Below are 23,063 nucleotides of genomic sequence, written 5' to 3'. Positions count from 1 at the left end.
CGGACGATAACTGACTGAACTGAAGAGGAAGAAGAAGAAGAAGAAGAAGAAGAAGAAGAAGAGGAAAACTGGGGCGACAACATTCAACATGGCGTTCAGTTTTGGCGGCCCCACGAGCAACACAGCGGCAAGTAAGGACGTTTTTACTTAACTTGGGGGTATTTATTTTAAGGTTGGAACACATTTATTATCAAAACAACGTCACTTTGGTGCGTAAACATGATGACTAAGTGTAAACGGCTCACTCCGGGCTGCCGTTGTGGTGCAGTCATGACGGTGGTCCTCTGCCGGCTAACGGTAAACTAACGTTAAAAGCTGTGCTGCACCTGCATATGTAACTAAATAAATATTGCGTCTGATATATGGTGACTCCTTTCAATGCTAGTAGTCTTCGGTGAAGCAGCGCAGAGTTGCTACCAGTGGTAACGTACTCTGCCTCGCTAGCTGTTTTGGCTATCAGTAGTCCTCACATGTTGCTGTTTATCATGTAAGCTAACGTTACTTTTGGACCGGAGGAGCTCGATGCCTGTCAAATTCAGCTGTAACGTTACTGTCATGACAGCCAGCACTTACAGCGCTTTTTGTTATTGTAAAAGGCACGTCCGGGTTCTCATTTGGTTCATTTGGTGCCAAGACAACAGCATCAACAGCGTTTGGCTTCGGCCCCGCAGCCACCACCACCACCGCCTCGTCCGGATTCGGCAGTAAGTCCACAGCTCCGATCCACACGGAGGAGCTCCTCTCTTTGGTCATATTAACAGCTGCTCGGCTGTGGTACTGTAAAAGGAGAGACTCGCTTTTGTTAGTGTTGGCACTGGGACTGTCATTCACCAGTCTGGGAGATAGTCCCGCATCCTACGTTAGAAGATGTTTATGAAGCAGCTTTGTGCTGGCTCTGTTTTGGAGGTGGGAACTAAACCACACGGATGTTTTCTGTACCTACCGGTTTTAAGATTTATTTATGCTGTTTTCAAATATCCTTGCTGTTTCCATCCAGCCGTTTTATTAAAGGATTCAAAGTCTTTATTGGTCACAAACACAGTTATACATGGTATAACGCGCAGTGAAATGCGTTGTGTACCTGTTCCACACCGAAACAATAATAAGGTAAATAAGAATAAGAAATAAAACACACAAGAAATAATATACACACACACACACATAGAGAGAGAGAGAAATAGCAGAGATCAATAAATCCAATTTCCAAACAGTGCAAAAAGGGAATAAACAAATAAAGAAAATAATAATAAGATTATGAGTTTAAGTGAGACATGCTGTTTGGACGAGCCACTCAAAAGTGATGCATGTGCTCTTGTTGTCAGCGTTATTGTCACTGTCAACTGAATTTGACAGAAGTACATTGCCATGCCTGCTTAAGGGCAGTATAAAGCAGGGCAGAACGATTTTTGGAAAAATATCCAATTTTTCTGACAGATATGACAATTTGGTTTGTGATACAATTTTTTTTAAAAACTTTAAAATGTGATGGAGCGTTATCACATGAGACAGAACTATGACTGTCACATGGAGGAATACACATACTTGCAAAACGAGAGGCTGGCCTTTTGTCAGTCAAACCACGTCATGCATGCCTGAACCCTGTAGTATCCGCTGAACAACAGACGGGCACAATCAACCTCTAGAAGATTCAGTCTACTTGAATTAAGTAACATTGAATTACGGTATTTGTTTTGTTATTTAATAGCTACACCTAGTTTATCTTTTATCGCAGCTTTTGTGATTTTCTGGTTGCTTTCTTTAGAAATGCAATTTCAATTTGAAATTGATTGGTCAGCCCTAATGCACAGCTGCATGTTTAAGGGAAGGATTTGGGAACGTCTCCCACACTGGAAGAACCAAAGTGAAGTGAATTAAATGAAGCTGATTTCGTTCTGTTGTTGTGTTCCTTTGTGTTTTCTATAACACTGTCCTCTGTGGTTGAGCTCAAGATGTGTTGAGGCAGCAGAGAGACAACAGGTCGAGGTTAAGCATAGCAGGGTACTTCTGGTTGGGGTTAAGGCTGGGCTCAGGTTACTGCTGGTTAAGGTAAATGAGAACACAAATCACTGGGGAAACTGTCAGTGGTTCACTAAACTAATACTGAACTAAATGAAGTAATCATGAAGGGCTGGTAATATTTAGCTAAGTCTGGTGTCATGATGATCATTTCTGTTAATCTATGAACTCAGTTGCAGCAGTAGAGATAAAAGAAGCAATTCTTTGATCGTTTCAGTTGAAGAACACCAATCTTACACGTTTTTTCTGATAATCTCAATACATGCTGGTTAGAATCAAATGTGTGTTTCCTTTTTCTGAAATCACTGTGCTGTGTTCAAACTGAATACATTATTTTGTTGGCTCGTTAGGTTCCACAGGGTGTAAAGGGGAAAAAAAAGCAAACAAAAAACCCCAGAAAATTTGAATTGTTGTTTGCAGATCTCGAGTGTAACAAAAAGTTTTTGGAAAAACACAAATTGTGATGTCAAGCTGCTTTCTTTATTGGATATTACTATTTTGTTTACATCACTATCACAAAGCAAAGTCTTGCATATGATTTGTGTTGACTGTCTTTAGGTGTTCTTTCATTTTGCATTTACCTCTAACTAACTGGTTTAAGTGACCACCTGTTTGGTTTCTGCTCTGTCTTCGTAGCTCTTACAGCCCCTGGTTTTGGGGCAGCCACCACCACTGCTGCTGCACCAGCCACAGGATTTAGCTTCGGCTCCACCAATACTGGTAAGCTGCACGTCATGATAGCCAATAATTTGTAATACATTTCTGGACTCTTTTAAGGCATTTTCACTGTTTTAACAAATAATAAGCCCGTGCTAGGTGTGGCATTGTGTCATTTAACTCCTCCGTGTCGTTCTCTCTTTCTTGCTGCCTGCCTGCTTTGGCTGCAGGATTTGGGGGGCTAGGAGCTGGAGGCACCACGGCTGGTGGGTTTAGTTTTGGGGGGTTTGGTTTAAATGCCAACCCAGCAGCAGTCAGCTTTAATGTGGGGTGCTTTGGTACAGCAACCACCACTGGCACTGTTTTCAATTTTGGTAATAGCCTGGCTAGCACAGGTAGATGACCTTTGTGATTCAGTACAATCTGTGTCTGTAAATACACATTTTCATCCATTTTTCACATCTATGTGGTGCAGTGATTTTTATTTTTTTTCATCTCACCTCTTGATTCATTTCATAAAACGTCAAGATTTGCTGTTTGTATTTGCATGAAGAGACTAATTGTTGAATTATCGACTCCTCTCATATGATTGCTGTGGAAAGTCAGTACATTTTCATCTATCTGTAAGTCAGAAGAACAATGTCTATGAAGTCAAATTCTAATTTTGTAATGATCCTAAAAGTTTTATCATGATTTTGTTGTTCTTCTGTATGTCAAATAGTCCATTATTTCATTCTTTTTTTTCTTTTGCCCCTTTCTGTGTCACCTTTTTGATCTAATTTGTTATGATTTTCTTTGTCTCTCAGGCGCATTTGGCGGTTTTGGGACAACAACAACAACAGCTGCTGCACCGGGGTCAACTTTTAGCTTTGCTGGCCCCTCCAACACCACAGGTCAGCAACAGTGGCCTCCACCGCTTTACAGAACTGTTTTGTAGTTCTATATGTTAATGTACAAGAAAACAAATACACACACAGCATTAATAAAGCGTCTGGTAATTTTGACCAACTGAGAGAATGATCAGTTGTACTAAAACACGATAAAACCAGTCTGAATAAAAATACAAAACTGCTTCACCAGTTGGCCAAATTAAAAAACAAAAGCTTTTTATAAACATGTAAACACCATTGCTTTTCACTGAACGTCAAAACCCTGTCCAGTTGTCAGTTTCATTCAGACGGCTAATGACCATCGTTGCACCTAGAAGTCCCAAATAAGGCTCGCTGTAAAACTTAAGATAAAAATAACAAAGATGCTGTTTTTGGAAAAATGTATTAGTATATGAGGCTCATTGATGTTAAAGATTAATTCTCACGTATTAAGTTAATAACAGCAATTAAATGGATTAATAATATATTAACTCATTGGGCAGAAGACAAGATACAAGTTTGCTTGTCAGAAAATGTCAGTTTTGTGTAATACATGGTTGCTTCTTACTGTTTAATGAAATTGGGTTTCAGGTGTGTTTGCTGACATTTAAGTAGTGAACAGCACGTCAAAATGGTTTTAAAAAGAAGAATGGGAAAACACATTTTGATTAACACCAAAGTTCTATTAGTCTTCTGAACTGCTCTCCTAGAATTGTACTCTAACACACTGCCTCATATTCAGCTTTGAACTTAACTACCTGCACTAACCAGCCACAAGATGTCTCACTCACTCTACCCTAACATGAGTCCTTCCTTTTATTCCTGCAGCGATCCCTCTGCCAACCTGGCAGCACATTTCACCGTAGACCTAACTGGTGTTCAGTAGCATTAATGCAGTTCATATTTTATCACTGTGTTGGCACTTTGTTCTGTTTCAGGAGGCCTGTTTGGTAACACGCAGAACAAAGGGTTTGGGTTCTCGTCCGGGCTTGGCACAGGGGCCGCTGCTGGCACATCAGGATTTGGAACTGGATTAGGAACAACTGGCCTGGGTGGGTTTGGAGGCTTTAATATCCAGCCAGCTCAGCAGCAGCAAGGTGAGAACTTGTTTTTTTTAAATTACATTTTAATTGTTTCTGTGCAAAGATGGGAAAATTGTGACGTGAACAAGGCAACCACTGCAAAAACATTACATCTGATACCAGCATTACGGTTGTAAATTGGTAAATTACTAACTTGACAACCAGAATGGGCCTTTTGGGGGTAACTGTGTGTCAGTAAGCACCATAGGTTCATGTGCAGTAACAGCAATGAGTCTGTATTGTCTTATTTGACAGAAATCTATGCATTTTACTGTTTTTTCACAACGATTTGATAACCGAAGATTTACATTGTGCTAGAATAAATGAAACCTCAATTAGTAAAACTAGTCAAGTTTTGAATTATTCTGAATTCCTCTCATATTGGTGCTGGTAGGTTCTCTTTGTTATTGGCCAAACCCTCTTTAGGGCTTGCCAAAAATTCCTCTGTGCAGGAAAAACCTTGAAAAGCACAAATGGTCAAATTTATTTGGGTTGAAAAACAATAATCAACCTGTCCTCAAAAAGAAAATAAAAAAAGTTGCTTTAAGCACAGCCAGCACTCTGGAAACTGTGCATTTCACAAAATTTAGAACAGATTCAGAGTTAACTGTGCTACACACCTCCTACCACTGCAGGCAGCCTCAGCATGCAACAAATGAAATATTTCAGCCTTAGTACTCAGCCGAAGCTCAGATGTAGGCTGCAAATACCGTGTTTAAGTTAATGAGTTGACATAAAGAGAAAATATAACTAGAATAAGACATTCCGACCTGTGATTTCATCTGTCCTTCCTCGACCAGGAGGCTTGTTCGGCCAGCAGGCCCAGGCGCAGGGTCAGGCTCAGCCCACCCAGCTTTACCAGCAGGTCACTGCTCTGTCAGCTCCCACCTTGTTAGGCGACGAGCGAGACACCATCCTTGCCAAATGGAACCAGCTGCAGGCATACTGGGGCACCGGGAAGGGCTTCTACAGCACCAACAACCCACCTGTGGACTTTACCCAGGAGAACCCGTTCTGCAGGTTCAAGGTGATGGTTGACATCAGTGCATGGTTTTGAACTGTTGGTTGGTTGACTCTGAATATTAAATGTCGGCCATCTGTGTCTTGTGCCTCTCAGGCGGTGGGTTACAGCTGCGTCCCAGTGAGTAAGGATGAGGATGGTTTAGTGGTCTTGGTCCTCAATAAAAAGGAGGCTGATGTTCGAGCTCAGCAGCAGCAGCTGGTCGAGTCCCTGCACAAGGTGCTGGGAAGTAACCAGACGCTCACTGTCAACGTAGACGGTGTCAAAGCGCTGCCAAATGACCAGTAAGTTCCTATAACACGTCACACTCACATGGATTTCTACTGTAAGCCTCCCAGTGTGCAGATTATGTGAATTTTTTGCTGTCAGACATTCTAATAGTTCATTCATTCGAAACAAATGTGCCTTCTGCCTTTCAGAACAGAGGTGATCATTTACGTGGTGGAACGTTCTCCTAATGGAACCTCCAAGCGGATCCCGGCTACGACGCTCTTCAGCTATCTGGAGCAGGCCAACATTAAGGTCCAGCTCACGCAGATTGGAGTGGCCATGTCAGTGACACGCACAGAGCTGTCGCCAACACAGCTCAAACACCTGCTGCAGAACGCTCCAGCGGGTAAATATGCGTCAAATTCAACAAAGTGTCTGTATGTTGCATTGAACAGTCACTAAGATGTGCTGTCTTCTGTCACCAGGAGTGGATCCCATCATTTGGGAGCAGGCTAAGGTGGACAACCCTGACCCAGAGAGGTGAGTTGGTTTAAAAAGATCTGCTCAAGGCTTCCCATAAAGACTGGTGTTTTGATTAATAGGAAGAGGCCAAGAACAGTTAAAGAGTGAGAACTCTTTCAGTCTATGCATTTTGGGGTTTTTTTCCCCTACAATTTTCTAAGATTTCGTTAAACTAGGTGTAGCTACTCCATGACACATCTACAAATGATTCAAAATACTCATTGTTTTTCTTTTTCCACAAAACAAAATGCTCTGGCCAATTCAGAGAAGTCAAGGTTGAACGTGACACTTTACATATAAGGTGTATGATGGCACAGATCCTCCTTCTTTGTTAAGATACAGTTTTTGTGTTTCGTCCAGGTTAATCCCAGTGCCCATGGTGGGTTTTAAGGAGCTGCTCCGCAGGCTGCAGATCCAAGAGCAGATGACTAAACAGCACCAGACCAGAGTGGATGTGAGTAAGAATAGAGCTAATTCTGTAGGGTTTTTTTCCTCTCAGTGTTAAAATAGTAATAAGAAGAAGAAGAAGACTGGACATAGTCTCAGTGTTGTTTCATTATCAACGAAGGAATTTTGGAGCAGATTTTGTCTCGTCAAGGACAGTACACAGATGTCCAGTTCATGCTAGCTGCCAACAGGTTGTTTTCTGCTGGAATAACTATAACAAATATAGCTGCAAGTGGTAGTGTCAGGATTTAGAAGTGCTTTAAAATCATTTTTTCTTACATTGCTTAAATCTAGAGAGGTAAATCCTCTATATATTTGCTGTCATAAGTGTCCTTTCTCTGTTCATTTTCTGTACATTGAATGTGAGATTATTTACTGATGTATCATCTAAGATTTAGATGTAAATTTGGACAACTATCTTGCTTTCAGCTTGATTTTTTTTTTTTTTAAATGCTTAAAGTCAAAGGAGAAATACTGGACATGTCAACAGTTTCCCTTCCTCCTGTTTTCACTCATGCACTTGTGGACTTGCAGATTATCTCCAGTGACATCAGTGAGCTGCAGAAGAACCAGGCGACTACTGTGGCTAAGATTGCCCAGTACAAGAGGAAGCTGATGGATCTCTCTCACAGGGTGCTGCAGGTAACTGCCTCACACTTCTAAAGCTCATTTTGGACTTGCAGCCATCCTGTTACACAAACATGTAACATGCCAGTTTTCATGTTTCAAGCACTACTTCATGGATCGCTTTTACATAAAAGTTACAACACAAGGTTGCTACATACAGGACGTTGTACATACAGCGTGCCTAGAAAGCTGCAAAGGGGGCAAAACTTTGGAACTCTCTACCCAATACTCTAAAATTAGAGACCAACAGTATTGCTTTTAGCAAAGGACTCAAAAAATGGCTAAAATCAAAACAAGAGTGCTCACATGAATAGCTTTTACCTGGGTGATTCACATGAATAGCTTTTAACTGGGTGACTGCTTGACCATGTTTCCTTTGCATTTTAGCTCATGTATGTATTTTATTTGGAAAGCTGCCTCTCTTTTTCTCTTTTATTGTTGTAAAGTTATTCTACACTGCATTCTTTCTCTCTCTCTCCTTCTTTTTTTATTGCTTTTATTGTTTTTATCATTTTCAAAAAGCCTCCTGTGGACAAGTGTTGCGAATTAGCACATGTGCTAAAACACTCAAACAAAGCATCTGGTCTGTCCAATGTGATTGTGATGTCCACATCAAATAAACAATAAAATAAAAAAAAAAATAAAAAGCAGTCCTGTAATAGCTGTGGCCTAATCCCAGGCATCATTTGAAAGCAGCAGGTGTGACTGCAAAGAGTAAGTGTTTGGATACCAAATCAGTGAAAATATTTTGTTTAAAAAAGGGGGCTGGAAATTGGTCAGACATTAGATCAGGGAGCTGCTCTCCCTTTACACCAAGGACAAGATAATCAGGCTGCTACAGGACTGTAACTGTACCTTTGGGGTCATTTATTATATGTAGGTTGCATACCAAATATTGCGTGCGTATTATGGCTCTCTTAACTCTCTTAACTCTAACTCTTTGTTTGAAAATACATTTAGGATCCTAACTCTTGTTTTCTAAGAGCAGTGAAATGACCTGTAATGAATGCCAGTTGTACATTGAATTGCATTTGAATGAATTCCTTGCTTTATTATTGATTCTTTAGTAATTCTCCTGGATTTATTCCTCCCCCTTCTCTGTTTTCCTGGTAGGTGCTGATCAAACAAGAGATTCAGAGGAAAAGTGGCTACGCTATCCAAGTGGATGAGGAGCATCTCAGGGTGCAGCTGGACACCATTCAGTCTGAACTCAATGCTCCCACACAGTTCAAGGCAAGTGTGTCTAAACTGCAGCATCAAGTAAACACAGAAGTGTTTCCATGCATTAAGCAGAATAATTATAAAAGCCAGGCAGTTTGGAGGATCCTGTCACATTTTTTTTTTACTCACTGTGGGCTCATTTTTGACTGCAATGTAAAGTCCTCCATGGGAATTGCACAGTCACGAATAGGAGTAGCAAGAGGTCAAAAATTCTTTTTGTACATTATAATAAAGTTATATTGCCATTAATCTAAAAAAAAAAAAAAACCCATTAAGGTTTATTGTCTGAGTTTGCAATTTTCGTGAAATAAATAAACCTGGAATCAGTACGTACAACATATTTGGAAGTGCCCACACGTGTTACCAATACAGGAGAAATGGTTGTTTGACATAGTATAGATATTTTACAGCTTTTTAATATATATATATATGTATATATTCTATACTTGTCCCTATTTGCACAGCCTACAGTTCAGCCGAATAGTCCCTGCATTTTTTTCACATGACTGTTGGCCATAGTTGAATCAGTCATGCCTTCTGATAAATGTTGTAATTTTGGCAAAATTTTCCCTCCAAACATTCAGATGAGTTTTGAGGTTCAGTGGGTTAAGAAACGGTGTTTTTCATATTTGTAGTTATTCCAATAATTATTTAGGCAATCTGCATTCCTGAGTCACATTTTGCTGGGTCTGATTACGTTTTTGGCAACCGTTGGAAATCAAACTACTGTATGAGACAAACAATTTACTTGGTGTTTTACTTTTGTATTGTCTTGTCTTATCCAGGGTCGGTTGAATGAATTAATGTCCCAAATCCGGATGCAGAACCACTTTGGAGCTGTGAGATCAGAAGAGCGCTACAGTGTTGATGCAGACCTGCTCAGAGAAATCAAACAAGTGAGTCGGCGCATTTACGTCATGTTGATTTTCACAGCTGTGCCTTGTACTAGTTCCTGGGCTCAAAACATCCAAGAACTGCTCTTGGAAATCTGCTGAAACTCGCCTAATAGTTAACAGCACTACATAGGAGGACTCTATAAAGCAATGTGTCCTACTCTGACTTACAACAAAGGGAATCACGCAGGTGGCGTCAAGTCGAAAGTACTTCTCATCATGTGTATAATCTTTATGAGGTGCTGATAGCATGATCGAAGTGACTGACAGAATAATCATCGCTGCACAGCTGCATGTTCGCTGTTGCAAAAAAGTGCAACATTGTGAGAATCTCGCTTTCTGCAAAGTCAGCATTTATTATTGTTTGTCACACACAAGGTCGGTCTCTGGAATAATTCCTATTATCTTCTGAGCTGTATTTACTGATAACTCCTAGAGTTCTCCCAAATATTGACCAAGATATGAGTGATTTCCAAAGTTGAAGATATTTAAACTCTTTTACTGCTTGGCCTAAATTTTGGACCACGAGTGTGTCATTCTGAGATTTGTAAATACAAACCCAGACTTTAAATACACAGTTGTGAATGTCCGGACAATACCAGTGTGTTTTTTTTGTTTTTAATGCATTGAACTGACCCACGGTTTGCGTATATTTGCTTTCAGCACTTGAAACAGCAACAGGATGGTTTAAGTCATTTGATCAGCGTCATCAAAGACGACTTGGAAGACATCAAACTTATAGAGCACGGGCTGAGCGACAGTGGACACTTGAGAGGAGGCATCCTGAGCTGAGTCTGCCAACCTGTCCACCAACACACCCGCACACTCAGACCGTCTGTATCAGTCCTATTAAAAGTGTCACGCCTCTGACCCAGACCAGTCAACGTGGTGCTTTTATCAGGGTGTTTGATTAATCTTGAAGTGATCTGTTTCCTTTAGATTGGATCTTAGGAGGGCTATCTGAACATTCTCATCGAAAAGATCCGTTTGAATTTGTGTTTGCATTCTTTGCCACCATTTTAGCAGATTCGTCATTGGCCCCACTGTCCGTACCAGCAAAACAACTGGTCAGTCTGCACTTCCTGGACTGATGCAGACAGCTCAATGGAAAGACTCAACACTGTCTAATAATAGCTGGCTTCCCTTATGTCAAATCAGATTATGGATATGAGACTATGAATGTGACAGGCATGTAAACAAGTTGTGGGGTTGAGTGTGTGTGTGTGTCACGATTGAAAACACTGTAAATACATCTTTGTATTTCTTTTTTATGCTGTTAGAATATAAATAAATTTCATTTAAATTGAAAACACATTCTCCACTGTATCTCTTCCTTCACATACGAACTGTAAAGCACTGGTTCCTGAATTTTTCATTAACTGATGTCCCTTCACAGGCCATTGTTGAATTTAGAAACAACTTCGTCAACCTTTGATCTTTGATCTTTCTTTTTTAAAAAATGTCCAACTATTTCTTCATAATGTTCACCAGCCATTTCAAGTGATTGTCCCATATGGTTAGCGAACAATTTGAGCTATTTGACCATCGCGTTAGCTATCAAATTCAACTGTTTAGCGCTCTTTTTAGATTGCTATTTTCACCATTTCTTCACCTTTTCATCATTACGCCTTATCTATTATTAGTTTAAAATTTAAATTTCTTTAATTAAACTGTAAATTCTGTTAGCTTGACACTTGTTAGTTAACAATTTGTCCTGTCAGCTGATGATTTCCAACAGTTTCCAGTTTTGGCTAGCTATTTCAAGTGTTCATCCATGCTTTTAGCTAAGAATTTCAATAATTATTACTACTTTCATGTGACTTCTTCATTTATTTAATCTCTCTTTCGACATAATTTGTATATTATGAGTCATTTATGTATTCATTTTGGCTGTCTCTACTTTTTATCTACTCAGGTCCACTCAGTTCTTTACTTTAATACCATTAACTATTAGTTTAACAGTTAATAGTAGTCTAGGGTACTTGTACATCTGGTTGGTAATCACAGCTGTAAAGGAAGCTTGATTTTGTGTCTGTTTTTCTGCCATTTACGTGCATGTTTATTTGTGTGTTTTTAATCTGAAGAGGTTACATACATTTGCATTGTTTGCATTTGCACTAATATGGGACACCTGACATTCTCTGTTTACTTCTTCAGACTAGATCTTTCCAACATCTCATCAAAGCAGGGCTTGAGTTGATAGGATTTATGTCCTGGATTCACAGCCCTACAGGGATGAAAGACTGATTGGCAGTTGAACTGATTAGGCAGCTTTCGAACAGATTACGTCCCCTCGTGCAGCAGAGTCACCCATATGCCAAGGGTCTGCGTTACACAATGGTATGTGGAGCACAGGTATCTGCATAGAAGAAGTGACTGGTGGCTGTAGAGACTAGTTTTGCAGAACAGGATGTTGTGTTTTATATGCATAATGTTGGCAGATGAACTCGTGTTAGTTTTGGTTACTTAAACAACTCAGACGAAAAATTATTAGTCGTAGATCAATGACTAATACCAAATTGGTTCTTATCAAATGTGCATTCTCCAGAAGTAGTAGCTCTCCCTTTTGCTACTACTTTGAAATATTGATGTACAGGCCTACAACTAATATATATCACTTGTTAATCTGTTATTTTCTAGATAAATTAGTCTATAAAGTTTGGGGGGGAAGGTAGAAATGCCTTTAGTATATGGGGAAGTCTTCAAGACAAAAAATAAGACAGTTGGGAGGCTGAACTTGGAAAATTTGGGCCTTTTAAAGTTTGAAAATGTACAAGTATTTCCATCTTATAAATTATTACTCGTTTAAGTCAGTCGACTTGATGAGTTAGTCGTTTGTTTCAGCACCAGTTTGTCTTAGTGCTCATCAATTTCAGTGCAACAGTTTCTCATTTTTAACTTCTTTCTCTGATGTGACATGAAACTTGAGACATTTTTTTTAGATCTCGTGCAGGCTTTGGACATTTTTTCTTTCCACACATGCTCCAGTACTCCCCTAAGCCTGTGATATGTAAAAATCAGTAGCACTCCCCTTTAACTCCCAACTTCTTTGAGCCAGACATTGTCAACAGAACACTGAGCATAAAGGTTTTTATTCACCAACTAAACAGGTTATACAAAAAATACAGAAGATAAAAAAAAGAGCCAAAAATCTAAGAGGTAGAAAAGATCTATAGTGCATCTGGATAAATAATACACTCCATTAACCTACCCATGTCGTACTGTGCTATTAACCATTTAAACTTCCACAAATGTTGTTACAGGTGAACGAGTCTATCCAAGACGGTGCTCAGAGTTTTATATGCTGCAGATCATCAGGAATATCTAAAACGGTGAAGCTACAGCTCCTGGTCCAGGTTGTCAGGTATGTGCTGAGAGGTCCACCAGTCGGAAAGCTTCCATAAACTCGTTGATGTCGATGCTGCCGTCCTTGTTGAAGTCGATGCTCTGGGCCAGGTCTGCGATGGCCTCGTCGCTGATCTCTGTCTTGAGGTGAGAGCTCAGGAGTTTCCAGGTCTGACGAAACTCCTCGAAAGAGATGGAACCTGGAGGAAGAAGCCCTCGTTTTAAATGTGAAACTTGTCACATAGAAGATCTGTGTTGTGTTGAGAAGCACATGCTGATTCACTTTAAGCTGGTCTTATTTAGTGTGTGGCCAAGGAAGTTCTGCACACATGCACAGTGTCTGAAGAGTACATCAGGTACTGAAACCCTGGGTAGTGAAATCCTATTAACAAGTGGTAGTGTAGGGGATGAAGTATTGCTTAAAGGTGGAACAAAACAGAGTTTGGCTTCTTACTCACCTGAGTGATCTGTGTCTATGATTCGGAAGATGGTTTCCAGGTTGGAGTGGTTTTTATACATCGTGTCCAGGATACTGGCATCAGAGATCTGTCAGAAGAGAAACGCATTATCTATTTTCAGATATATTGAATAACCAGAAATGTTCATTATATTACAACTCTGTGAGCAGCTGGGGACCATGAATAGAGAGAACAAAGCACCTCTAGTTTGGGCTCAGTGATTGAGAGCTCCCGTATCCACTGCTGGTAGTCCACCATGCCATATTTGGTGCTGTTGACTAGCTGGGAACGCAGCACCCTCCAAGGCAGACCCAGATTCAATATGTTCTCTGTGGCACTGGCCCAGTGCCGGAGAGAGATCATCCCTGAGAAACACACCAGAAGATGCACGAGTATTTAAATTCAAAATATGCTGCCTCTGGGTGTCTGATGGATAAGTATTCTTCTGTTGAGTACAATTTAATGTGATTCTTAGTCATCCAGGTCATGGTAATCCTCAGTGTTTAAACAGAAGGCAACTGGACTTCTTTCTTGGATCTTGAAGACATTTCACCTCTCATCCAAGAGTCTTACTCACTGTTAACTTGAATGGTGGAGAGTCCTTGGTATTTATTCATAATATAGGGGAGATTTAAGAACTGTTCCACAAGTACACGGCAAACACAAGAGAGCCAGCCCCTCAGCAAAAGACTCAGCAATCTTAGCTAAAAGGCATCGGCCACTCTTTTGAAGACAGCAGTCTGCACCATGTGGACAAAGAAGACAGACTGTTGAGAGACAAAGGAAGAATGTATGGTAAACTGGAAGGGCCACCTCTAAACAGAAAAAGGCCATGACACCACTTATCAAATACTTATAACACAGTGTTGAGGTTCCTCCCTAGACTGCTTCCCCACCATTAACACCTTCAGTCAGCCCTCTCCATTCACACTTGAGGCCTGTGAGTCTTTGGTCATTAATGGAACTGAAGAAGACTCTTGGATAAGAGGTGAAATGTCTTTAAGGACCAAAAGGAAGTCCAGCGTCCTTGTGCTGAAGCACTTGGGATGTAAAACTGAATGTTAGAGCGATCAATTTCATCGCTGATGTTCAGCATAAAGCAGCTGTAATCACCTGTATTGTTGGGATCAAACTCCTTGAAGGCACTGATGAGATCTGACTTGTGCACAAATAGTGTTTCCCTCAGAGCTCGCAGAGCTGATCTCTCGGTCCACCCGATACTGACAAAGAACAGAGAAAAAAAAGCCTCAGTAATCTTTGTGTAAGTCCTTGAATCGCTGAGAGGTAAATGTTTAAACCCATCTGCAGTTGTATTATCACACTGTCACATTTCTACACACTGGTATACGGTGGTCATGAAAAACTCTTTTGCTGCTGAAATGCAGACTGGACGTACATTTAAATGTAATATCAGACGTCTTTGCTGCATACCTTTGTCTCAGGGTGAGCTCCCTGCACGTCCTGCTCGCCTGATACTGGATGAAGTGAGGGACCAGATCACAGCCCATTCTGATGTAGGCTCCTCTGTTGCTGCCCACTTCATAGTAGTTAGATGCTGAAAATATAGTCAGCACCTGGATGCAACACAGGAAAGCTGGTAAATTTGCAAACTAAAGCTGCAATGATGATCAATTAGTGGTCAGCTGTTAAATAAATTACTATTCTTATAATAAATTAATCAGTTTGAGTATTTTTTTGCACCCCTTTTTGATAGTAAACTGAATACTTTGGGTTTGTGGACAAAGCAGGACATCTGAAGACATCATCTTGGGCCTTAGGAAAGGATGATCTACATTTTTAATCAAGAAAATAATCGATGATCAATGTTCAAAACAATCAGAATTTGTAGCCTAAATGCAAAGAATTTCTGTACGGTAACACTTCTCTCCCATCTTCAACTCATCTTTCCCTCCATAACTTGTATCTTATGTGTCTCTTTGTGCTCACCTTGCGGTTGTGGCAGAACTCATAGCCGTCCTGTTTGCACTCATGGGATCGGATGAGCAGCTGGAGGTTGTGTCTTTCCAGCACCTCCTCAGTGACGTCTGGTCCGAAGTAGCATCCTCCACCTCGCACCTCATTGGGGATGCATCCATTCTGGGGCATTGGATCGCTCCATAGCAGGTCTACTATCTGTGTGGATATATCTGTACTGTTAACTCACCCACCATATAAGTCTCAAAATATTAAACTACATACGTTAGAGAGAAATACTGTATGTTGAAACCGTCACTTACTTGTTTCCACTCTCGCTCATCTGTCTCTTTTCCTTCAGGTTCTGAGTCTGAGTCCGAGTCTGACTTGTTCATTTCTCCGTAGGATTGGTCAAACCCAGCCAGCCTGCGTCTCCTCTTCAGCTCATCTTCCAATGACCAGCTCAGCTGATTGCTGATGGGCAGGTTGTGGAGTGAGCGGCGTGGAGGGTGGTGTCTCTGAGCTGGAACCGGGCTGTGGTGAGTCAGAGAGTACACTCGACGCCGGCCTTCCGCTGGTCCACCGGCCTCTCCGTTCTTTCTGTTCATCGTCTGAGTCTTGCTGCCGTTGATGGCTTGATGGCTGATCTTCGTGGGCCTGAGGGCCGACACGTACTGCACACATTCAAAAACACTCTGATTATAAATACTGTGCTTTGGACTGGAGTCCCTTCTTTCAAAGTGGCCAAAATACAGTCAGTTAATTGAAGCTGCAGTCCTCTCTTACTTTGTGTCTGTCCACTCTGGCTATCACGTTCAGGTCCGTCATGTCAGAGATCCCTCCATGCACAATCAGCACCTTGTTATCGATGACTGTGGCCAGAGGCAGCCAGCTGAAGATCTTCTGAAGTAGTTTTAATATCTTCTTGCCATGCACCTGCAGACCAAGTCAAGTTTAGTAACAAATGAACAATAGGAACTATTATTTACTTGTAAACAAAAATGATTTATCCTCTGGTTCCACCTTAATGTTGTAAAGTGTAGTTTTATATGTAATGTGTCCCTGTACTACTTTCTTTATTACCAAATCCTGCAAAACTAATGGTCGTCTCCTTAGATATGCTGTGTTTAGTGGTAATTAGCATCTATAGCTTGATCGCAGTCTACAGATGGTGAACGTTATTACCTCTGGCATCAGCGTGTTAGCACATTAGCTAAGAGCTCAAAGCAAAGTCTCACAGAGACAGACACATAGCATTGCTGACCTCATGAAATATATATCCATTATTATCCATCCATCATCTATACACCGCTTAATCCTCACTAGGGTCACAGGGGGCTGGAGCCTATCCCAGCTGACTTCTGGCGAAGTCTATCACAGGGCTACACTTAGAGACAGACAACCAAGCACACTCACGTTCACACTAAGGACAATTTACAATCACCAATTAACCTCAACATGTTTTTGGACTGTGCACATTAAACAATTACAGAAATAAAATTCACTTTAGGCATTAATGCACCAGTAGTTATATAACAATATAACACTTACAGGAGCATTTTACTTTCGCATCAAGTTGGGTTTTTTGATGGTTTAAGTACATTTTGCAAGTTTTAAAGGAATTTAAAGACATAGATTTTACCTGTAATAGAGTATTTTTGGAGACTTACCCTGTATTTTCCCAAAATTTCTTTAGTGAAACCATATCTGGAGAAAACACATAATGAATAAAACCATGTTAGTGTACACATTAGCTGTACCTTGAATACAGAGCACTGTTTTCTTAAAGCTAAATATAAAGCGGCTGAACAGGCCGAATAAGCTACTAAAGACTAGCTCACCTCAGGTTAACGATGTGGTCCTCGTGGTTCCCTCTGTTCAGGTGAACATCGTTGGGGTAGACCAGCAGGAACCCAAACAGGATGAGCAGAATCTCCAATGAGTTTTTGCCGCGATCCACAAAGTCTCCATTGAAGACGTACGGTTTCTCAGACGATGGCAAACCATTCTAGACAGGTTAAGTTTAACACGTCAGGTAAAATGAACCTCCTTGACTGACAGTGTGATCCATCACATGATGTGAATACCTTATAGAATATCAGCAGCAGATCCTCAAATTGCCCGTGCAGGTCTCCTGGGAAAGATATTATTGTGATTATTGTGAGGGCACAATGAAAGTTTCAAGAGCAATTACAGAAGAACATGAGAGTAAAAGCTATTTTGTACCACATATTGTGATTTCCTGGTTATGGCAAATGGAGACATAGTTGATGTTTGGAAGAATCCTTAGAAGTCTCCAAGTCTCTCCAAGAATCTGCAGAACGTATCGAGCGTGGAGCTGCTACTGGGAAAAAAGCATGCATGAATGAACTGAGTGCTGAAGAAAAAGGCTACAAATGTTTTGTTTTTCTAATTTTTAAAAACCTGTCATTAGTGTACTTCATTAGCGTGTACTTACTTGTTTGTGTTTGAAAGCCTCCACGAGCTTTGACACCCCGCAGAAGGTCATGGGGAAGGTCAGATGGGGGCCGGTGTAGCTTTCAGGTACCTCGATGCTCTTGTAGCAGAAATATCTTTCCCAATCAGTGTCGCGGCAGATTTCATTCTCACGAAAGATGTGAGATATTAGGTTTCCTTTATTAAAGACAGAGGAAAGAAACAAAAGGGAGTTGGATCAGTGCAGGAAGGGAAGAAGCCACTTTCTGTTTCTCAACAGTGAGCAGATAAAGCGAGCTCAGATTAGCTCACTGTCAGTAATCTAATGAAACCTACAAGTCGGTGGATGAAACGGTATGTGTTGAGTCAGTGTCTTACTTTCACTGCTGGCTGGGGTGAAGTGGTCCATCAAGAAGCCAAAAAAATTGTACAGCTGCACAAAAGGGGGAAAAAAATCTGTTAAAATGTAGATCATTGGCCATGTCATAGAGAAGATTCATAAACAAGACTCTAATCTCAACAGACCATGACAAATAGCATATGATGTTTACTGTTTTATTTTAAAGCTGATGAAGGCAGAATTTGTTTTGGCTTAATTGAGCAAAAATCCTGTGTAACCTATCAGCATATTGTCACTCAAGTGGTCTGAGACAATGAGAGCAGGATGTGGCGATGCAATGAGTTAGATGAATTAGACTTTAAAGAGTTTGAATCCCAGGTGAAGCCACAAATGAATGTTTTAGCTCAACTATAGTTGCACATTTGACGTAGGAGTGGGAAGATTTTTCATTCTTTTAGTGTCTTTTACAGATTCCTGCCAACTACGGCTTTAATGTGATGATTAAATACTTAACTATAAATTATGTGAGAGGAGTAAAGGAAGCCATCTATGCCAACCTAAAACAACACTGTCTAAACAGAGGATGGGGTCCACACCACCACTCATCAGGTGCTTATAATGCAGTCCTGAGGTCTCTCTTTAGGTAGTTAAACAACCTACTACATCTCAAGGCACCTTGGGCCTTTAACGAACCATGACTAATGGGATTTGGGGGGATGAGAATAAAGGGGGTAAAACATCTTCAAGAACTAAAAGTAAGTCCAGTTGCCCTCTATTGAAGCACTCAGGATTTGATATTTAGCACCAAACACAAAGTACAGCTGGTGCTGAGAGGGCTGCCGCTATTTTTTAGGTGTTCAATCATAAACTGAACATGTTCAAGTTTTGACTCAATGATGACGCTAAAAGAAAAGCTAAGGGCTCATAATGGGGATTGTTAATGTCTGAATAAGACGTTATTGCTATCCCTGTCATAGTAAATCCAAAACTAAGAATATCTCCAGTGTCAGAAGAATTCATCCTTTGGAAACCATGAATGTCTAAAAAAATGTTGTGATGATCCACCTCATAGTAGCCAAATAGTTTTGCTTTGAACAACAACAAATGTGACAGGAGGAGGAAAAGTCATAGGATCACCTCAGGATTTACCCCTTGAGGAATCTTAAATGTTATTGCCCAAGTATTCCCGGCATTTATGGACTAGTTGAGGTATTTCAGTGTGAACCAAAGTGCTAGAAAGTGTTTAAACCTGCATGACCTCACCTTGATCTGATCTTGCTCTCCTGCGTACTCGATAGACTGGAAGATGTTCCACGTGCACCTGCGTCTCATCTCCAGCCGAGCCACATACTGCCGGTACCAGCGCTGGATCAGCAGAGCTGCTCTGATTGCTGCAGGAGGAGGAGGAAGTCACTGAGCTGAGTTGATTTTCAATGACCAACACCTTCATTCACTGAGCCATAGGTATGCTGAAAGACGAACCTGTGGCAGCTTCACAGCGTGCATGAAAATCGGATTGCAAACGTGAACAAACAGCTATTAAGAATATTTCACATACTGATTGAAGCACAAGCGTTAAAATGTGAAACATGTGGTGGAAAAAAAGGAAATTACCTGGGACTGAGATGCTCACTGAAAATGACAGAAAAGACACTGATGTTGGTGGATTGCATTTGAAAAAAATCCTAAACAACATATTTACTAGAATAATTTTTATAAACACTGCACCTCTGTCACATTTCTTCAGCTGTAGTTCTGATTTTCCCATGCCACATCCCATGACCCTTTGCTGTTCTCACTGTCAGAGACAAAGATACTTTCATGCAGGAGATATCTGACCTTGTGTTTTGCAACCTGGGAATAATGTTATAATAGATCTCTATGCACAAAATAACAAGATGTTCTATTCTTACATACTATTTTTACGACTATTTCACTAACAATTGAGATATGAAATGTTTATAATAGATCACAAACAGGACCAACAGCAACTTAAACAAAGAATTTGGAGAAATAAATCTTATTCCTTATAATTACTGGACATTTTAAAGCATAATTGTGAAACTATCAATAGAATAAGCACTTTGGTGTTTCATTTAAAGTCTAAAACAGTACAGCTAAACAACTAAACTGCAACTAAAGCACCAGACTCTCCTAAAGGACACTTACCTGCCACGTCACCTCACTGTCATTACTTCCCCTCACTTCTTCAGCACTTTTAAAGAAACCTTTTCATTATAAACGCACAAGCAAAAATGAAGCATGCATTATCTCTCAGACTTTTCCATTGCCAAACAGGACGGTGTCTGTAGTGTTCTGTCTCCTCTCCGCAGCTACACACTCTCGGCCATCACCAGGACACACTGGCTAAAGGCTGAGAATATCAGAGCCGAGGCTCCTGTGATCACCTAATCAAAACAAGATGCGAGTGGATTAGGATTAGACCTTACTACTGCTGGCATCTACGCTGAATAAACACATGACGGCTCTGATAAAGGGCAGCAAGTGTTTTGAGAGGCGGTTGTGTTGGTCTCAGCTCAGTGTGTCATCACTGTGACTCATACGATGAATATTAGCATCACTGTTGTCTCTCTGTCTCCAGTAACATGTAAACACTGTCTTGTTTGGACCCTTTTTTAGAATTCTTTTTAGACACAAATCTAAATTTGTTAATTAATCAGGTAATTTTTTGGAGTAAATTTTAGATTCTTAACTGTAACATTTAGGTTGGTCAGGTAAATTTGTGTAACTACTAGTATTGTAGGGTGTGTAGTCAGGTAGAAACTTCCTATAACTTTGTCATTCTGTTCAATTACAGTATTGTTTCTTTATTTATGTCACTCCAGAAGAACAATAAACCACCGTTTATTCTGACTTAAAAAGGTTCAGTATTCCACGATTGTTTGTCCTTGTGTTAATCCTGATGTTAACACAGTTAAACAGATTAAAGGTTTATTTCTTCATATCTATAGAAGTTTGTTATGAAGTGATATCAGATACATACGGTGTATACAGTGCCTGTAAAAAGTATTTAACCTCTTTGGAAGTTTTCCTCTTTTCTTGCTTTTCAATCATAGTGAATTTCATTTGAATTTCTGACCAGAGTTTACAAAAAAATAAATAAATAAAAATAATAATAATTAAAAAATAGACTCTTTCATGCCACAGAAATCTGATTTCTGGGTAATAATATCAGGTAATTAAATACTTTTTTTTTTTTAAAAAGAAATTCCAAGGGAGGGTGATATTTTAGATAGACTGAATGGGTTTTGTAAGGGTTAATAATGGACTTTATTCTGATGTATTTGTCAAAAGATTTTCATCAAGTGTGAGATATTGTTGGTATCAGAACTATAGATCTGGAACTGTACACTGGAGACTGAGATAAACTTCTCTTCCCATATGGTTGCTTGTAAATATGGTTACATAGACAAGAGAATGCCAGAAAGGAAGACATGATAAAAAAAACTGCACATTGAGAGCTTCATGAAGGTCGTATTTATCATACGGCTACTAGACTTCATTACATTGTTGCAGCCAACCGTCCATCTGTCATCTTGTCTAATATATCTGCTATCTGCACTGATATTTACATCTTTGATTTATTGCTCAATTATTATTTCCCACGGTTGAACATCTGATAGTGCAGCTTTGCGGATGAAATACTGCTACATTTCTCCAGGACTCGTTGGCCAAAGGTGAAAAGTTACCATTTCTCAAAGGCAGCGTGTAAAACTCCCCTCATATAGTATGTGTTCAAGTTGCATTACAAAACGTCCCTTGTGATATCTGCACCCATGTTTATCATGCATTTCATTCATCTGTGTATAAAGGCTCCTTGTTTAAGCCCAGCAGCAGCAGCTGTCGGTGGTGTGACTCCCAGCAGTAGTACGACAAGGAAGCTGTGGGAGATGTCTGATACTCAAGGACTCGCTCATTCATGCTCGATTGTAAGAGTTCTGAAGCTGCTGTGTTCCACCGTGACCTCTGGTGTGTATTACCCATGTTGTGGGGACATAAATGTGTTCACACACTGTGTTCCCATAAAGTAAAACATAAAATAGTATTTGTTACGGTTTGACTACTATAGAAAATAAATTAAGAACCTATATATTTCAATGTGTTCTTGCTCTATGCATCCGTACATTCAGCTTAATATAAAAAAAAAGCTGATACTACATTAAAGCGCCATGTCTTCACTGTAATTTGAGTGAATATGAACTGTGTGGGAGATCAGGCAGCCGACACCCGCTGATACAAGACTTGCAGTGCTTTTCTTTTGCAGCTAATATAAACTGAGATGTAATACAGACCTGCATTGATCATTTAATGTGTAAGGATGAGACAAGGAGGAATAAGTATCTTGATGTTTCTATCTCAGCTCAGAGAAAATGTTGTTATTCTTACTCCACTGTATTTATCGGACATATCTTCTTAATAATTCCAACTAATTTCCTAAAATGAGATGATATCATAGCCTTATAAATGATTATATAGTTAAGGCTTCTTGTCATAATTCAGATGTCTGAGTTCCACTAATGAGAACTTTGCCTTTTAAACTTCTCACATCATTCATTTAAATGTCCATTTTATGCCCCAAAAAACCCACCTGAGATCACACAGGGATGCATCAGTATTATGTATCATATAATGACATATTTAATTAGTACCTTTCTTTCCTGCAGGACCTTTACTTGTGCATTATTATTTTTTGCATTGCTGAATTTAAACTTTTGCTTGCGTTTATTACCTGAATACTTTGCCGATGAGTCTTTCATAACCCTAAATACGTCAATACGCTCCACAGGTCTCAACAACACCATCAAGAACTCAGTCTCCCTTCTTAAATTATCGGCAGGTCTCAGCTTCTCAGCGTTGGATCACTCTCAGAAAATGACAAACTCTAACTTGGCAGAATTTCATGGGTGAACTAATGATCGTTACCACATACCGCATTACCTCACATGCTTGTACCTTATTCTATGTTTCTCTAATTGTCAGGAAA

The 23,063-nt window shown here is 40.1% G+C and overlaps 2 protein-coding genes across 4 annotated transcripts; one reads left to right on the top strand and one right to left on the bottom strand.

Moving 5' to 3' along the window:
• Positions 1-87: 87 nt before the first annotated feature.
• Positions 88-10,875, top strand: nup54 (nucleoporin 54). Of its 3 annotated transcripts, XM_008293754.1 has the most exons (15): positions 89-131; positions 597-704; positions 2,653-2,736; positions 2,904-3,068; positions 3,480-3,566; positions 4,481-4,639; positions 5,425-5,651; positions 5,742-5,929; positions 6,065-6,261; positions 6,341-6,395; positions 6,738-6,831; positions 7,359-7,466; positions 8,565-8,684; positions 9,458-9,568; positions 10,229-10,875. In XM_008293754.1, the coding sequence occupies exons 1-15, from the start codon at positions 89-91 to the stop codon at positions 10,355-10,357; spliced, it is 1,875 nt and encodes a 624-aa protein (XP_008291976.1). In that variant the 3' UTR covers positions 10,358-10,875. The 3 variants fall into 3 exon arrangements, with proteins under 3 accessions (XP_008291975.1, XP_008291976.1, XP_008291974.1); XM_008293752.1 differs by lacking the exon at positions 2,904-3,068 and having other exon boundaries at positions 10,229-10,874; XM_008293753.1 differs by lacking the exons at positions 597-704; positions 2,904-3,068 and having other exon boundaries at positions 88-131; positions 10,229-10,874.
• Positions 10,876-12,925: 2,050 nt separating this feature from the next.
• Positions 12,926-20,284, bottom strand: ppef2b (protein phosphatase with EF-hand domain 2b). Its single transcript, XM_008293751.1, has 19 exons — positions 20,228-20,284; positions 19,787-19,856; positions 19,673-19,690; positions 19,541-19,549; positions 19,322-19,449; positions 18,097-18,151; positions 17,741-17,916; positions 17,509-17,623; positions 17,370-17,416; positions 17,124-17,290; positions 16,953-16,989; positions 16,069-16,218; positions 15,606-15,956; positions 15,316-15,501; positions 14,800-14,942; positions 14,482-14,588; positions 13,570-13,733; positions 13,369-13,456; positions 12,926-13,110 (listed from the first exon to the last, which is right to left on the bottom strand). Exons 2-19 carry the CDS (start codon positions 19,836-19,838, stop codon positions 12,926-12,928), a joined length of 2,178 nt encoding a protein of 725 aa, XP_008291973.1. The 5' UTR covers positions 19,839-19,856; positions 20,228-20,284.
• Between the last annotated feature and the right edge of the window lie 2,779 nt (positions 20,285-23,063).

The sequence above is a fragment of the Stegastes partitus genome, unplaced genomic scaffold (genome assembly GCF_000690725.1).
Source record: "Stegastes partitus isolate 25-593 unplaced genomic scaffold, Stegastes_partitus-1.0.2 Scaffold909, whole genome shotgun sequence".
Classification (NCBI taxonomy): domain Eukaryota; kingdom Metazoa; phylum Chordata; class Actinopteri; family Pomacentridae; genus Stegastes; species Stegastes partitus.
The sequence above is the reverse complement of the archived record's forward strand: the minus strand, read 5'-3'. Positions and strand labels throughout refer to the sequence as shown.

What these genes read in the sequence shown, in the direction of transcription:
- nup54 (XM_008293754.1), top strand. Translation starts at nt 89, where the DNA reads ATGGCGTTCAGTTTTGGCGGCCCCACGAGCAACACAGCGGCAA. An exon ending in GCCAGCTCAGCAGCAGCAAG is followed by an intron (nt 4,640 to 5,424) that starts GTGAGAACTTGT and finishes TTCCTCGACCAG; the next exon opens with GAGGCTTGTTCGGCCAGCAG. An exon ending in ACCCGTTCTGCAGGTTCAAG is followed by an intron (nt 5,652 to 5,741) that starts GTGATGGTTGAC and finishes TGTGCCTCTCAG; the next exon opens with GCGGTGGGTTACAGCTGCGT.
- ppef2b (XM_008293751.1), bottom strand. Translation starts at nt 19,838, where the DNA reads ATGGGATGTGGCATGGGAAAATCAGAACTACAGCTGAAGAAATGTGAC. An exon ending in CACCCCAGCCAGCAGTGAAA is followed by an intron (nt 17,917 to 18,096) that starts GTAAGACACTGA and finishes TCTTTAATAAAG; the next exon opens with GAAACCTAATATCTCACATC. An exon ending in ATGAGCGAGAGTGGAAACAA is followed by an intron (nt 15,502 to 15,605) that starts GTAAGTGACGGT and finishes ATATCCACACAG; the next exon opens with ATAGTAGACCTGCTATGGAG.